The sequence below is a fragment of the Mastigoproctus giganteus genome, chromosome 14 (assembly GCF_048544385.1).
Source record: "Mastigoproctus giganteus isolate SK-2022 chromosome 14, ASM4854438v1, whole genome shotgun sequence".
NCBI classification, from domain to species: domain Eukaryota; kingdom Metazoa; phylum Arthropoda; class Arachnida; order Uropygi; family Thelyphonidae; genus Mastigoproctus; species Mastigoproctus giganteus.
In genome coordinates, this window is record NC_143588.1 from 77,001,413 (window position 1) to 77,019,709 (window position 18,297).

At 37.5% G+C, this 18,297-nt stretch overlaps 1 protein-coding gene across 1 annotated transcript in view; it reads left to right on the plus strand.

The window, feature by feature from the left end:
- LOC150075263 (PHD finger protein 14-like) overlaps positions 1-18,297 on the plus strand; it is a 313,155-nt gene that overhangs the window by 103,117 nt on the left and 191,741 nt on the right. The window contains exon 8 of the mRNA XM_090388420.1: positions 4,234-4,345. Within this exon, the coding sequence (XP_090244546.1) occupies positions 4,234-4,345 (112 nt within the window). The remainder of the gene's footprint in view (positions 1-4,233; positions 4,346-18,297) is intronic.

Genomic DNA, 18,297 nt, shown 5'->3' on the forward strand with positions numbered 1-18,297 from the left:
GTGAGGGGAATGAAGGGATCCTCTTACCAAGAGAGGCTTAAGTTCTGCAAATTGCAGTGGCTGGAGACTAGGCACCTGCGCAGTGATCTGATTGAGGTGTATAGGGCCTTGAATGGGTTGAGCACGCTGAATTCTGATGGGATCCTTCCACTTGTTCAGATTACGAACCTAAGGGGGCATAAATTCAAATTAAGAAAGGACAGATGTAGAATAGATGTGTGGAAATTTGCCTTTAGCCAGCGGGTGGTTAATTGCTGGAACAAACTTCCATCTGTCGTTGTGGAAGTTGATAGGTTGAATAAATTTAAGGAGGAACTGGGCAGTCATTTGGAGGGAATGGTGAGATTTTTTTTTTTTTTTTTTTTTTTTGGCTGATGCTGCATAAGCTCATACACTTGCTTTCTTTCATCACATGCCACTACTATTACTACTACTACAACTGTTGCACTGGAACAAATGTATTCGTAGCGTCCACAATACATCCTTGAATATTTTGCGTAATGGATTCATATCCAGCAACTTGTCATTATCTGTCCATTTCATTGAGCCCAGAAAATACATCAATCCATTATAGTTGTCTCTTGAAATTGAAGCCCTCTCACACGTTGACCCACAGAAATTTCTTTGGACAGTACCTAATTTATGATGGTGTGGTCACTCCCTGCTATTTGTTCCTGCACTGTCAAATTTTGGATCTTTGGTGGAAACCAAATCAAGAATATTAGAGTCCCTTGTACTTCTTTGACTGTTAGAATAAATAACATTCATTCAGATTGCTCAGAAATATGTTTCCTTATGGAAGAAGTTTGGATTGACCATCCATTATTTCCAATCTATAAGAGGTAGATTGAAGTTACCCATAATGAGGCAGTAACACTTAGCTGCCTGTTCAAGTTGCCTATAGAAATTTTTGCATACGCCTCATAATCGTTTTGTCTGTAGCATGCTTCAACTATCACCTTCGCTCTACTGCATGTGATTTTGTACCACAGAGATTCAACATCCATTGAACTTGATCTGCCCCTGAATACAAGTTGATCACTTTTAGAAAGATTTTTCATAAGAAACATGACTCCTCTTCCCCTTTGACTCTCCCTGTCCCTCCTGAACATGCTATATTCCTCATCCCCTATCTCTAGATGTCACCATGTCTCTGTTAGTCCTATTATATTTGCACTTATTGACCTAGCGGTTCCCAAACTGCCCAGGGGATCCATGGATACATTTCTGTAATGAATACATTAAATTTTACATATTTTCTTAATTAAAGGAATAATATTTTGTTAAAAATAATCACGAAACTTCTTTAATTGGCGATATGTTTGTTTCATATGATCATTAGAATATCTAGTTAAGAAACCCCCTATACTTACAAAGTGAATGACACTCAATTTAAGGTCAAATCATGCAGTGCATTGTTATGTATACTACTGATATATATTTGTAGCTATCTAATTACAAAGTATGTTGAATATTGATGCAAAAATAAAAATATGCACGTTAAATTAACAAACTTGCATTGTTGCGCCTGCTACAGATTTTAGTAATCTCTAACTGCGACTTCCAACACCACAGATCACCAGTTCAGTTTAGTTGTAGTTCGTATAGCATTAACATAATTACAAAGGAAGTGAAGTAGTTTTATTTATTAGCTACAGTAGTGTCAGTGAAATAATGCATAGGAACATTAATGTTAATTTGTTTTTTATTTATCATGAATCAGTGGCTAAAAAGAGGTAGTTTAAGTAAACAATCAAGTACCTGTACTTACTGTTGTAAGTGAATCTCAACGTTTTGCTTCGCCATCCAGTATCAGCAGTTCTAGAACTGCAGAAAGTAGGAAAAAACAGAAGTACAATGATACCTATTTGTCTCTGGGAAACCCCAGACACAAATATTCCTTGTGTATACAGGTGATGAACTTGCCCCTGATGCCCTATGCATCTTGTGCAACAAAGTGTTATCAAGCAGTTACCTGCCAAACTTTGTAGACACTAATCACCCTGAATATAAGGGCAAAGATATTAGTTTTTTAGAATGTAAGCTTGAGGCATTAAGAAACTGTCAGAGCCTTATGATGATTAGTTCAAAAACTAATAATGAAAATGCTACTGAGGCCTCCTACAGGATAATAACTTATCATACTTACCATATTGCACTTTCAGGAGAAGCCCATACAATTGCAGAAACCATAATTAAGCCATGTGCAGTGGAAATGGCAACTTTTGTGCTTGGTATGGTAAATAGTTTAAAAAGAAACCTAAAACAGTATAGTTATCATTTGATAATACTGTTAAACATCATATTCAAAACCTGTCAGCAGATATAGGAAAAACAATTAGTGTCACAACTTAAATCCAGCTTTGCTTTTTCATTACAACTTGACAAATCAACAGATGTGTCAGGGCTAGCAGTATTCTTGTATTAACGTTACTTGTTCCAGAACAAAATCAAGGAAGATTTACTGCTTTGTAAATCTCTCGAAAGTCACACAACTGGAGAAGAAATATTTAATGTCATAAATAGTTAACATGATAGAACATGAAATCTGTTGGAAAAAAGTGTGTTGGTGTGTGTGTGTGTGTGTCATTCCTCTGGCCCCATCGGCACGATGATAAGAAATGATAAGAAAAACTGCAGAGATGGTTATGCGTCAAACATGCTATCTTGTTTGAGTAGTCACTGTGTGCTCCATCAACAAGCGCTTGTTGCCAAAATGATGGAAAGAGACCTAAATACTGTTGGATGATGATGTAAATATAGTGAACCACATTAAATCTAAGGCCACTTAATAGCAGTGTTTAAGTTATTTTGTGAAGAAATGGGGAGTGAACACACAATGCTGCCATTTCGTACAGAAATAAGGTGGCTTTCTAGGGGAAAAGTTCTTGTTAGAGTTTTTGAACTTTGCTTAGAAATTTATTCTCTTTTTTATAATCACCCATTTTATCATCCTCACTATTTGGTAAATACATCTTGGCTGCAGAAATTGGCATATGTAGCAACATTTTTACAAGGATTAATGAACTAACTCTCTCATGTCAAGGAAAGGTGTGTCAATATTCACAGCAAGGGACAGAATTGCATCTTTTAAATGTAAACTTGAATTTTGGAAGTAATGTGTAGACAAAATGGCAGTATGAATGCTTTCCAACTCTGAATGACTTCTTGATAGAAACAGAATCTAACCTGGAAGAAGCTATTTATGGTAGCATTGTCTAACATTTAAATGGTTTGCAACAGGTGTTTCAAAAATATTTCCCATCTTCAATCAATGGTGTTACCCGGATCCGAAATCCATTTTGTGTTTTGGAGAAATCGGATGGCATGTCTGTGCAAAATTGTGTGTTTGATGAATATTACATCTGATACTAGCTTGAAACAGAAATTCAGTGTGCTTCCTCTGGTTAATTTCTGGTGCAGTCGTTTTCAACAACATCTGAAAGTGTCTAAATATGCAGTGCCCAGACTTCTTCCATTTCCCACAACTTATCTATGTGAAGCTGGATTTTCAAGGTATGCGGCAACAAAATCTAAATATCATTACAGACTGGATGTCACCCCCGACATGAGAATCCAGTTGTCTGTAATCACTCTCAATTTTAAAGATCTTTGAGATGAAACAGCACATTCTTCATACTAGTAGCCTATGAGGTATGATTGAATGTATACTCAAATAGTGACAATTTATTATTGAGTTATTTTTTGTGTCAGTCTGAAAAAGGTAGATTGTAAATGTATAATAAATCAGTTCTATAAATTTTCAATTTTGGAGGTTTTGGGATAAGAATTCCAGATGTGGAAATATTCCATGGCAAAACAAATTTGAGATTTGTATAATCAGTAACTGTTTTAGAAGAAAAGTAATGTTGAGAGCAATATTGATTTGTAAAGTTTCTTTAAGTCTCTGAAGTGAGACTCTAATCAAAATATCAAATTAGCGATAATAGTAACTTTTTTTACTCTTATAAGTTCAGTTCTCTGAAAATTTTAGGGATGCTTGTTCCCTGCACATTTTTGCTGTGGTTACATATACAACTTCAGCAAAATTTTGTCTGAGAATCGCTAGGTGAGAATATATGTTTGTAAATGTAAAATACTTGCCAAACACCTTTATTTCTTTGTCTGATTAATAGTATGATGAACTTATTTGGTTAAATTTGAATTTTATTTAGTGTTATTCATTTAAAACAGTGAAACACAGTTCTCATTTCCCCCCCCCCCCCCTTTTAGATGGGTACATTTAGTGTGTGCATTATACATCCCAGGAGTTGCATTTGGTGATGTGGATAAACTGAATCCTGTGACACTCTTTGAAATGCCGTATTCCAAGTGGGGGGCAAAGGTTTGTGTTAATATATTTTTTGTGATTTACTCTGTAATATTTTGTAATAACTTATTTCTTGAATCTTCTCTTGATAATTTAATTTTTTACTTTCCTCTGAAAAGCTTTTTAGATTTTGCTAAAAAAGTTTAATTAAAAGTTAAATATTTAATTTAATAATATAACAAAAAAAAACAAAAAACTAAAGTTTCAATTCTTCAGTCATAACTTCAATGTTTAAAGTGGTTCATTTGGCAAATAAATATATGGCTGCACATTATTGTTTGTAGGTTCTCATTTTGTTAATATCTGACATACTGATTATTCAATTTTATGAATTTATGGTCACAAGTTTATGCTAAGAAGAAATATAAAAAACATCATCAGCTGGCTGATGTCCTGGGATATAATATACACAGATGCAGTCATGCACATTATGAAATTGAGCCCATGTGCTGCCACAAAAAAGTGCATAGCCCATTGTTAGTTGTTGTGCTAGTAAATCAGCTGTAATTAAAGTTACAATGAAGTTGTGAACCTTTCTGGACTCAGCTGTCCAAAATATGAACAGACTAGCATTACCCCCTTGCGAAAATTTTGTGATTGGTAGCAGAGTTTTTCTCTAGTTGTCTTAAAGAAATGTAGTCTATGTTTGTTCATGAGCAGCTAAGGCAGTATGCATCGAATCCTTTGTCATTTCTTATTTCTGTAAAATAAAACCAATCTTTCTTTTAAGGTAGGCAGTGCTAGTAGAGAAAATTGGCCCATTTTGTAGAATAAAACTATTTGGAATTTTTATATTTTCCCATGTTTCTGCACACCTAGGTAGAAATATCTTTAATTTGAGACCAAATCAATTAGACCTATCGTATGCAATGGCTACAGCTAGCTGTACCCATTGCAAAAATTTCATAATTGGTAGCAGAGTTTTTCTCTAGCTGTCCTAAAGAAATGTAGTACCCATCTAGTATCAATATATACATGTAAATGTATTCAAGATTGGTCTTATAAAATGATCCTGAATGCATTTGCAGAAACACGAAAAGGCATGTTTCTCCTTTGCCGCAAGGTACGTTCAACACAACCAGTCAGAGTAGCATTTGACATACCTCTAAATCCTTAAATTACTTACCTTAAATAACCTCAAAACAAAAAACAAATAAACTCGAAGTTGATAATAAAATTATGAGTTCTGAACATATTAAACATAATGAATGGCAATGAGTGTATGAGCTCACGTGTGCAACGTGGGGACATATAGTGAGCTGTGATGGAATCCTAATGATTAGTCTTTCTTTTAAGGTAGACAGCGTTATTAGAGAATTTCATAATTGGTAGCAGAGTTTTATTATTTTTATTTTTCTGGAACAAAGGACACAATTGTGTGAATGTGCAAATTGTTACTCAGTTAAATAGTTGCAAAAAATGCAAATTTTTATTCAGAAAAAAATGCCTTATTAACTTAGACAACTGTTTGTTTAACAGTTAGCATCTTCTTCAGGCTCCATCTATGAAGTGAATGTTGAACTGTTCTTGTTTATAGCACAAAACTGGCACGTTCCATAAAATAAAACTATTTGGAATTTTTAAATTTTAACACTTTTTTGCACACCTAGGAGGAAATATCTTCAATTTGAGATCACTTCCAGGCTGATTGGTTAAGCCTATTGTTCACACTGACAGAGTAAAGAAAATGGCTTCTGTATTAAATATATAGATAGTTATCTTTTCACCACTGCCCCATAATGTGCGAAACAAGACAGGATGAAAGCTTCCATTTTTAGGGTTGGGGAATAACTTTCCTTTATTCCCTGAGACTAGTCACAGTTATCCTTCCCAATACGTTAGCTAGGGATGCTATCTGGAGTCTGAAACACCAATGGAACCGATATTGAGGTTTCAATCAAGTGGACTGAATTTTGCCAAAGTTTGATTATTCTGTGACAACCAAATCCTCTGCTTACTCCTCCCGGATGGTGGGGGCCAGAGATGTAACTAGGTATGGCAAAGGTACTGGCATGAATTCATCTTAGGTGCCAAATAGAGTTAAAGACTTAAGTATAATTAATTTATAACTTATTTTAAAAATATGAAAGTTGGTATTATCTAAATTAGTTGTTATAAAAGTCTCTCTCTCTCTTTTATCTAAACAAACCATCTTATTTAATGGTTGTTATTTTTAATTATAATTTAATTAATATTATAATAAATTCAAAAATAGTAATATTATAATTTAATTACCTTCATGAAAACAAAGCCATATTTCTAATATTTTGCCCTAGGTGTCAAGATTCCTTGTTATGCTTCTGGGTTGGACTGCCTGGGTTATATATCCCAAGTCAGAAATATATATATTAAGGTCAGAAACACTACACCTAGTATTTTAGAGGTGACCACCTAGGTGTGAACCAACGTAAGTAGGGGTCGAGGTAGCATCCACATAACACAGAGGAATGTCTGATCCTCTGTCACTAGGCATTACTAAGTGTGGTACCATCACTTTGCTTATTGGAGGCTTGGAGTAGTGGAATCCTCTGTTTAGTCTCCAGAGCAATGCTTCACCTCCCCCTACATCTCGTCTGTCATGTAGATAGGACAATATGTAATATTCCTTACACAAAAATAAAATGGCTCTCACAGGTTAGCCACTAAATAGCTCACCAGACTTAACATATTGGTAACTTCCTAGGTAACATTTTAGATCAGCTAATGTATAATCTTTTGCTTTCACTACTCTGCCATCTAGTTTTTGGAGAGAATTTGAGTAGTGTGCAGGAAACGCTATCTAAGCCACATTATGTCAAGGATGTAATCTTACTGTGAGTACGCCATATCCAAAAATTTCAGTAATTCATTTATATTACCGTCCCCCCTCCTTTTTATCTTATCTGCCCAATGCATCATGTATACTCAAAATTCACACCTCCCAAAATCTTCCTAATTTATTTCACAAATATATGTAGTCTCACTTCCACTCTCAGTGATGTCCATTCCATCTTCAATATGTAGAGCCCCACTTTTTTTTTCTGACAGAATCTCAATTATCAGTTTCATCAACCACCACTTGACTCGGTTTCCCTACTTATTCCCTCAGTGGTTCCTTTTGCTTTAAAGATGGTACTTACAATGTATGTCTGCTCTGATATTCAACGTTACAGGCTTCCTATTCTGAAATTTTCTCTTTTTGATCTCTGCTTAAAATCTCTTTATCCCATTCTCCCAATTCTACAAATCACTCAGAACTTTTCTCACTTCCTTTCTTTGAAACTTTCTCCAGTAACTTTCCTAGATACTTTCTTAAGTAACTTTCTTAACAGCAAGTTTATTTTCCTTGGTGATTTTAATGTTCATAACTCCTGCTGGCTTCAATTTTCTAGTTAGAAGAACCATCTGGTTGAGATGCTGAGTCTTGTGCACTAAAGACAATACAACTTATGCATTGACCTGCCAGAGTACCAGCTATTCCTAACCGCACACCCAAGACTTGATTTTTTCTGCATCAACAGCCCTTCAAAGTACACAGTCAATATTAGTAGACCTCTGAGTATCTCACATTACAACTTTGTGATGGTCTCTCTCTCTCTCTCTCTCTCTCTCTCTCTCTCTCTCTCTCTCTCTCTCTCTCTCAGGTATTCTCACTTTCATGCTATTTTACATTACAAGAATAGGATGGTAATGCATGATTTCTATTCTTCTTTTCCTTAATTCGATTGCTGTTTAAATTTCCCAATCCTAATATTTGCATAGATTATACCAGTGAAATTATTCTTGTAGGGATGAAACTGTTATTCTGCATTCACTCCTGAAATCTTGTCCTTTATCTGAACCTTGGTTTTCAGCCAAAAGTGCTAATTGTGCAATTAAATGCTGAAGAAATTTGTTACATCATCAATTTTCTCACCTTGTAGATATATTCTAGTTCTATGCCATCTCTGTTTATTACAAAATATGTTCCCTGTCTCCCTTACAGTTGGTTTCCAAATTAGTAGTACCTCCAGTGGAACCAAAACATTCTGTAACAGTTTATCCAATTTGGCACCAAATTGAAAGTATATCTCCAAACATAGCATCAGATATGAGTTTCTGACAAGCCCACGGCTTGAATTTGTTCCAGGCCATCAGTTTGCTTCCTTAGAGACTCAGTCACACTTAGCAATCAACCCTTGATTTTACTTGGCAGGCACCAAAACATATTTTGAGTGTGCTCATATTATAGGGAAAACTGGGAACTTACGAGTCATGGCAGCTTAACGGCAATGTCCCAGTCTGTTTATGGGCAAGCTTGCTATCTATCATATTGTGCTCTGTTTCTTTATTATAATCTCACTTCAAGATTATAATAAAGAAACACTATGGTTCTAGTAGATAAAAATGTCAGAAAACTGATGAAGAGAGAAAGCATGTGCATCTAAGTGTTTTGCTGAAATTAAAGCTATTAGAGAAATGCAGGAAACAAACCTACTTTGGTTTGTCTGTTTCCTGCATTTGTGAAGAATGTGGTATGAAAAACAAACTGTGTCAGATATTGTAAAAGAGTAAGACCAGGATTAAAGAGTTTTAAAAGGAGTCTGACTTGGAAAACTTACTAATATCTCAGCTTTGGTTTCTTATCTCTGTTCTGAATAGTTTTTCCAGCCACTACTATAGAATCTCAGTTATCGGTTGATTCGACCACTACTCATCTCAGTTGCCCAAATTATTCGCTGTGTGATTCCTTTCGCCTCAAAAATGGTACTTGTGCATATGTCTGTTTCGATCTTCTCTGCCTTAAAATCTCTCTACCTCATTGTGTCAAATTCATCTGTTGTCTCTACTGTTCTCCCAACTCCACTAATCACTTGGAGCTCTTTGCAACTTGACTTTCTCCAGTCCAACTTTCCTAACAGTGAGGTAATTTTCCTTGGTGATTTTAATGTTCACAACTCCAGCTGGCTTCCGTTTTCTAGTCACACCGACCCAGCTGGTCAAGATGCTGAGGCTTTTGCAATTACTAATGACCTTGCACAGATTGTTCATTTACCTACAAGAATACCGGACAATCCTAAACATGCAGCCAACACGCTTGATCTTTTTCTCACAAACAACCCTTCTAGGTACATAGTCGAAGTGAGTGGTCCTGTAGGCACCTCAGATCACAACTTGGTGATTGTCTCTTCTCCAATGGAGCCTCGCCTCCATAGCCAGGTGGGCAGGAGCAGCAGTTCGTCGCACACGCTTCTTGATTAGACCGGGGTTCGAGCCCGTGCCCACCAAATACAGAGGATGCGGAAAGGTCAGGGAATGACCACCGCATATCCCCGGAGCAATATGGCCTTAGTTGCTAATGCTCCTAAAAAAACAAATAACAAACAAACAAACCAATGGAGCCTTTATCTCATGGCTATTCCCAACCTCGTATTGTTTGGCATTACAAGAATGCAAAATGGGATGACCTGCGAGATTTCTTTTCTTCTTTACCTTGGTCGGATTACTGTTTCAAAACCTCTGATGTTAATGTTTGCTCAGATCATGTCAGTGAAATTATTCTTGTAGGAATGGAATCCTTTATCCCACACTCCACTTTAAAATCTCGTCCTTTATCTAAACCTTGGTTTTCCAATAAATGTGCTAAGGCTGTTCAAGAGAAGAATGTTGCATATCATAATTGGCTTGTTTCCAAATCTTCAGATTCATTTTCTGCCTACACCAAAGCTCACAACAATTCTAAAGCAGTTATTAATCAGTCCAAACTAGATTTTTCACAGGCTAAAAGTAGAAAACTTGCTTCTTATCCTGATGGTAGCCGAGCATTCTGGTCTCTTGCCAAAGCTATTGGCTGCAACTTTTGCCCATCTCTGCTCCCACCTCTGTCAAAACCAGATGGTTCTGTTGTCACTTCGGCCAAGGATAAAGCTGACCTCTAGCATCCTATTTTTCTTCCAACTCTTGTATCAGTGATCTTGGTAACACACCTTCCACCATTCCCAACACGCTCCATTCAATGCCTCCTGTAGTTTTCCGTCAAAAGGATTTTGACGAATCTTAATGCTAAGAAATCTCCAGGTGCTGATGGTATTTCTCCACTTGTTCTCAAAACCTGTGCTCCTGAACTTACTCCTGTTCTTTGCCACCTGTTTTCACTTTCTTATTCCAAAGGTGTTTTTCCTTCTGCTTGGGGCACCTCGTAGCCAGGTGGGCAGAAGCAGCAGTGCGTAGCACACGCTTCTTGATTTGACTGGGGTTCGAGCCCCTGACCACCAAATATGGAGGATGCAGAGAGGTCAGGGAATGACCACTGCATTTTCCCGGAGCAATATGGCCTTAGTTGCTAATGCTCCTAAAAACCAAATAACAACAATAACCTTCTGCTTGGAAATTTGCTCTTCTGCTCAGAATTTTGACGAATCTTGATGCTAATAAAGCTCCAGGTCCTGATGGTATTTCTCCACTTGTTCTCAAAACCTGTGCTCCTGAACTCTTTGCCGCCTTTTTTCACTTTCTTATTCCAAAGGTATTTTTCCTTCTGCCTGGAAATTTGTGCATATTCAGTAGCTGGATATCATTTTTCTCTTTTTTGGTGATTCCCTTCTTCTGCTTTTTTCTTCTTCTTCTTCTTCTTCTCTCTCTCTCTCTCTCTCTCTCTCTCTCTCTGTCTCTGTCAGGGTAATGCGGGAATTTGTTTTGTTTTTTTAGGCTGGTGCAGCATAAGCCTCGGGCATCCTTGCACCATATGGCTAATAATAACAAGTTCTACAAGAGAATTCTTACTTATGTATTCCCTTCCAAAATTACTGATTACAAAGGCTGTCTAAATATTAAGCTGTAGCTTGTTAATACTTAGGTAAATACAAAAATAAATTAACCTATGTGAAATTATATTATTATTTACAGTACTGTTTGTATTAATTTAAATGTACCTTATAATTATACAAAGAAATGTATATCTATGATGGTAGGACTTGGCACCAGAAATAACTGCTAGTGACAGTTGTTAATTCACACAAGTAAATATTCTAAAATACTTGCATGATTTAAGTAATAAACCCAACCACATGATCAGTGAGATAAAAACTATAAGAATAAAATATAGGTCACAAATAAGTGTGTGGGGGGGGTAAAATTTCTGCAAAAACTTACTAGCTTCAGTGGAGCTGAAAAAGAATTAAGATGATTCTATTCAGTGTTGAATATGCCTTTTGCAAAATCATGTGGTTGGACTTTTCTTTTTGGCTGAAGAAATCATCACTGAAGAGAGTTATCTCAATATCATTGAATTGTTTATTTTCCCCACAAATTGATCAGAGAGAAAATGCATATGAAACTCTTCCAATTAGATTTGGGGTGGGGGGGGAAGGTTGCCTACCTCATTTCAGTCATCAGTTTCACAGAATTGTCCAGGGCATCAGCATTCTGAATGTTAGGTTTTTTGACTGGTGGATTGTAAAAAAGGTGAACTGATAACCTTATCTCTAAGAAGTCCTGATCTCATGCCACTAGAATTTATAGTATGAGACAACTATGAGAAAGAATCTTTGCAGCTGTAGTGATAGTCATCGTGGACATTCTCCATTATGTGTGGATGGAATTTAATTACTTCATGGATATTTAGTATTAAAATAGCAAAATAATTCAAGGAAGTGAACTTATTTTGCATCGGAAAAAATGGAGGAATGAGAAAAATTTCCACAATCACCACTCCTTTCCTCATCATTACAAAAGTCACTATCTGGATCTGCTTTGAACTTTGCCAAACTCTCCACATTAACCACCATGGCAGGTAGTTATGTACGTGGAGGTATCTATAGTATGCTGCCCAAAGGTAAACTCTGTAAGATTCGGCTTCCTATTTGTGGCCCCTAGTTCCTATTTCTCTTAACAGTGAAAATATACTTCCCTCATTCATTTTACAGATCCCCTTCAGGGCCTTATATATACTTCAATGAGGTCTCCCACTCCTCCAACATAAGATGTCTAGTTGTCATAATTTGCATTCAGCACATTCTGAGCCTTAGTTCATGTGTACATTGATTAGTATCTTATTTGCAGGAATACAAGTAGAGCTCAAGCACATAATATGAAGTTTCAAGCGTTTTTTAATCATTTTTCAAAGAGATTATTGTTTGTTTGCTATTTTTTTATTCAAATAGTTATTGTTTGGAATATTAAGTTTTTTTTTCCATGATCCTGTATCTGTTTTATCAGGAAATTGTGAGTCTATAAAATATGCAAATATTTTGGTGTCTAAAGGTGGTCAGGAGTTAGCTCAAAATGATGAGCATTTAGACAGAGCTAACAAGTGTTTCTGAGGGGATGCTAGTTGGATGTCATATGGGGAAAATGTCTGTATATACTGTTACTTGAAAACAGACACTCCCAAAGTGAACACTTGACAATGTGCTGGGAAAAAAAAAAAAAGAAAGTCTGTGAGTGTGGGGATGCAAGTGGCCATAAGCAAACCTGCAAGTGCTTTCATGACACATAAAGCTGCATACCAAGAATTTTCATGGCAGTGTTGCATCATAAGCCTTTCATAAGGAAAACCAATGCACACCATTGAATTAGCATGTGCTGAGTACACCAAAGCTCATGGAGTTCTGTCGATGATATATAGGGATTCTGCCAGAAGATAAGATGATTATCCCATTGCATATCAACTTCTGCTGATATGCAGCAGACTGCATATCAGCAGAAGTTGTTCCTGGTAAGTGATGTCTCACTTCACAATTTTAGTACTAGTAGTGACAAATAATGCAAGAAAGATGCATCAACCAAAAACCTACCTACCCCATCTGTTCATCGCCTCTAACAATTTATCTAATGCTTCTTCAAATTTATTAGACCATCCACTTCCAAAACACCAAATGGAATTTTGTTACAACAATTGATTACCCTGGCAGAAAGCAGATTTCTGCACATCTGTCCTGCAGCTATCCTTTTTCAATTTAAGTTTATATGGCCTCATGAGTTGTCCAAGAAAGGCTAAGGATTCTGTTAGCATGAAGTCTCCTTGCAGGTGCCTAATTTTCAGTTGCTTCAATTTGCAAAACTGAGGTCTTTTATGCTAAGGGTGTTCTTTACTAATGTTTATTCTCTACACCTATTCCAAGAGATCCAGTTGACATTCTTAAAATGAGGCTTCCAGACTTGTATTACTAAAGATGTGGCCTAACCATTGCTTTGTACAATGGGATAATCATCTTATCTTCTGGCAGAATCCCTATATATCATCGGCAGAACTCCATGAGCTGTCCTTGCAGACTGTCTATACTTCTCAGAGAACTTCATATCAGAATGTACAGTTTCCTTCTCTTGATCTCTAAGTTTCTTTTGTTGTCCACCACCTTGTGTATGAGTTATTCTGGTATATTATTCTTGAATTACTACTGCCCATATGCAGCACCTTGCATTATTCTATATTAATCTTCAATTTACACTTTACAGCCTATCTGCCTAATTTGGGCACAAAAGGTGATGTCGTTGTACACGTTGGCACTAATGACATTAAGTGTGTTAGATTTGCGGATTTACTTAACAAGTGCAGATCAACGTTGAAAAAAAGTTGTGAGTTAGGGTTAAATTTGAAAGTATCTGCAATCCTGCCCAGACACGATAGGAGGAAGTATATGATGAGAGCCTTGTCAATCAATTCGGCCCTGGAGAGATTGTGCAAGGCTCATGGGGTAGAATTTTTCTCAGCTTGGTCTGTGCTTGTTAACAGGAGAGATTGCTTCTACAGGGATGGGATACACTTAAATAGAAAGGGTGCAAGAATATTTGCTGATGCTATCAAGACAATGTTAGGTGGGTCAGAAACCTGCTAGCTTGGGGTGGGGATTCACAGACTAATAGATTAACAGTAGCCACAGGCAGAGGTGGAAGTTAGCAACTAAGGCCATATTGCTCTGGGGATATGCGGTGATTATTCCCTGAACTTTCCACAACCTCCGTATTTGGTGGGCACAGGCTCGAACCCCAGTCTAATCAAGAAGCGTGTGCTACGCACTGCTGCTCCTGCCCACCTGGCTACGGAGGTGCCTGCCAGAGTAGGTCATGGAGTCTTGTCAGTGATATACAGGAATTTTTCTAGCATGGATAAGGAGGTGATTATCACCTTGTATTAGGCAATGGTCAGGTCACACCTTGAGTACTGCATACAGGTCTGAAGCCTCATTTTAGGAAGAATGTAGAGTTGCTAGAACGAGTACAGAGAAGGGCAACAAGACTGGTGAGGGGAACAAAGGAGTGCGCTTACGAAGAAAGGCTTAAGTTCTGTAAATTGCAGCATCTGGAGACTAGGCACCTGCAAGGTGATCTGATTGAGGTGTTAATGGATGGATCGAGCAGGCTCAGTGCTGATGGGATTCTTCCTCTTGCTCAGATTACTAACCTGAGGGGACATAAACTGAAATTGAGCAAAGACAGTTGTAGAATAGATGTGTGGAAATGTGCCTTTAACCAGCAAGTGGTTGATTGCTGAAACAAACTTCCAGCTCTCATTTTCAAAGTTGATAGCTTAAATAAATTCAAGGAACTAAAACTAGACAAACATTTGGAACAAATGGATGGGTGAAATGGGAAAGTTTTTTTTTTTTTTGGCTGATACTGTAAAAGCTTGCTTTTTTGTATCATATGCCTCTACTTATGCTAATGCTAATTTTTCTAGGTCTTGTTGCAGTAGTATACCTTGATTATTTCCTTCAACCCGTCTATCATCTGCAAATTTAGACATTAAGCCTGATATACCATCATCAGTATCATTAATGAAAACAGTAAGGTATCCAGCACTGAACCATAAGGGACACTGCTAATAACATTAGTCTGAGAAGTGCAGTGCCCATTTATAATAAAATTATATGTTCTGCCACTCAGCCATCCCTTTATTCATTGCAGTAACTTGCCAGTAATGCCACACTTCCCCAATTTGTACAGCAGTCTTTTGTGTGGAACGTGACCACCAAATACAGAGGATGTGGAAAGGTGAGGGAATGACCACCACATTATCCCTGGAGCAATATGGCCTTAGTTGCTAATGCTCCTAAAAACCAAATGACAAACAATGACATTCATGTGGAACAGTGTCAAAAGCTTTATTGAAATCTTAAATATATGATGTCAGAATTATTTTTTGTCACGTTTCATGTTACTGCATCATAGTAGTTAATCAGATTAGTAAGGCAAAATTTCCTCTGAACAGAAATTCATGGTGTATTTGCCTTGTAGTTCCCCTCTAATCAAGATGATCTTGCATTACTTCTTTAACCATTGACCCTATTATTTTCCTTGGCACAGAAATCAAACTTACATGTTTGTAATTACCCACTTCACCTTTTGATCCCCCTCTCCTTATGAATAGGAGAGACATTTGCAAATCTCCAGTCTAGGAATCTCCCAGAATACAAGATACTCTCATAATTAGGACCAGAGGTTTGCTGATGGAATTTATCCAGCAACCCCAGGTGACTGTTTTAGCTTTAATTTCTCTTTTGCTTTCTTCTCACTATCATATCCCCTCTACGTGGGCACCGCTACATGGTGAGGGGACCTTCCAGTGATGCTACTGGGCTACCGGATTAGGATCTTTGGGATCCAATGTCTACAGCCTAGTCCCTATCTGCAAACTTTGAATGTTGATCCAGATAATGTTACTTCTCCTAAAAGACAGAAAACAGAAGTTATATATCGGTCCAACACCTTGTTACCTGATAATTCACTCTACTAGTGAGAAGCCTTTAGGGAAAATGTCACTCTTCTTTATTCAGAAGTGTTTGGAAGGGTTGGTAGGCTCTCCTAAATCTGTCAAATGGCTTTGCTCGGGCAACATTCTTATAGAGACCAGAAATTACAAATATTCAGAGCAGCTCCTCTGAGCTACATCCATGAAGGGAATGCTGATCACAGTTACCCTCACAAAACACTGTGAACTCATCCCATGGTGTTATTGCAGAATTGAATCTCATGGAGGTGTCTGAAGAGGAAATCTGTTCTGAATTAAAATCCCAAGGAGTGACAGCTACGAAACAAATATTAATGCATAGAGATGGGAAACTTGTTCCCACCAGAAATATCATCTTGACATTTAATTCACCAACGTCTCCTAATGAGATCAAAGCTGGCTATATTAATTGTCCAGTGTATCTATGTCCCAAATCTTTTGTGGTGCTTTACGTGCCAGAAATACAGAACTTGCAAATGGCCTGTCATGGAGTCTTTGCCTGTGCTCGATGTGCAAAGGACCACGAAACTACATCATGTTCAGCCCCAAAACCAACATGCATTAACTGCTGAGGAAAGCACCCTGCTAATTCATGAGCATGCTAGAGGTGGAAAGAAGAAAAAGAAATTCAAAGAGTTAAGGCAGAGCTAAACATATATGAGGAGGCAAGAAAAGTGGTGAAACCCTTGAATATAAACAAACCTACCTATGCTCAGAAGGTAGCAGGAAGATGTGCTATTGAAACCCAAACAGAAATGACTAACTTTGCCACCAAAACAGTCATTCACTTCCATCAGTATCATTTATAAAATGCTAAGCTCACAAAAACTAGAAAGATCATTCACATGCTACTCCCATATAATTACCTCTTAATGTTCCACCAGTAACAAAAGTTGCTGGAGAAAAGAATAAGAAGCTTGAAATACCCCTAGTTCCCAAGAAAAATGTCGAGAAGGAGAGGTGCCAGATGATTCAGTCTTGGAACTCTTTGCAGAGGATGAAATGGACACAGGACAGCCTTGGATTTATCTCTTCCCCAAAAGCGATAAATCCAAGGCTGAGAAAAGTAAGCCCTCAGCACTTCAGAAGCTGACTGGTGAACTAACCAACCCAAAATAATGGCTAAATTCTTAAAGTGGAATTGTCATGGATTCCAGCAAAATATTGACAACATCACCTCCTGCAAAAGCATGAGCCAGTTTGCTTTAGCTTACAGGAGACATATTTGAAGGAAAATGAAAACCCATCATTTCATAATGATGTGATGAGAGAAATGAGAGTGGGAGTAATCTTCAGCCCAGGTGGTTGTGAAGATTATGATGAGAGCCTCAATATGCAAATGGAATGGGCAAGTAAGCATCGAGGTCTTATTATGGGTGATTTTAATTTGCCTCTAATTGATTGGACCGAGTGGGAAGGAAACACCACATGGAAGACAAAATGTTTAAATCAACTAGATGATTGCTATTTGTATCAACATGTCAGGGAAAGTACTAGGAAAAAGAATATTCTACACCTGATCATCACTCATGAACCAGATGACATAATAGGGCTGACAGTACAAGAGTCAGTATTAGCATTAGTAGAGGCATATAATGCAAGAAAGCAAGCTTATGCAGCATCAGCCAAAAAAAAAAACCTTCACCACTCCGTTCGTTCCAAATACCTGTCCAGTTCAGCCTTAAATTTATTTAGTATATCAACTTCCACAACAAAGGATGGAAGTCTGTTCCACCAACCAACTGCCCGCTGGTTAAAGGCAAACTTCTGCACATCTGTCCTACATCTATCTTTCCTCAATTTGAATTTATGCCCTCTCAGGTGATTATTCTGAGCAAGAGGAAGAATCCCATTAGCATTGAGCATGCTCAAACCATTCAAGGCTTTATAAACCTCTATCAGATCACCTCGCTGGTGCCTAGTCTCCAGACACTGTAATTTGCAAAACTTAAGCCTTTCTTCGTAAGAGTACCCCATTGTTCCATTCACTAATCTTGTTGCCCTTCTCTGTACTTGTTCCAGCAGCTCTACATCCTTCTTGAAATGAGGCCTCCAGACCTGTAGACAGTACTCAAGGTGTGACCTGACCATTGCCTTATACAAGGGAATAATCACCTCCTTATCCCTGCTAGAAAAAATACCTGTATATCATTGACAAGACACCATGAGCTACTCTTGCAGCCCGTCTGCACTGCTCAGAGAACTTCATATCTGCCTGCACAATTACCCCCAGGTCTTTTTCATTCTCTACCACTGTCAGTGTAGTACCACAGAATTGATA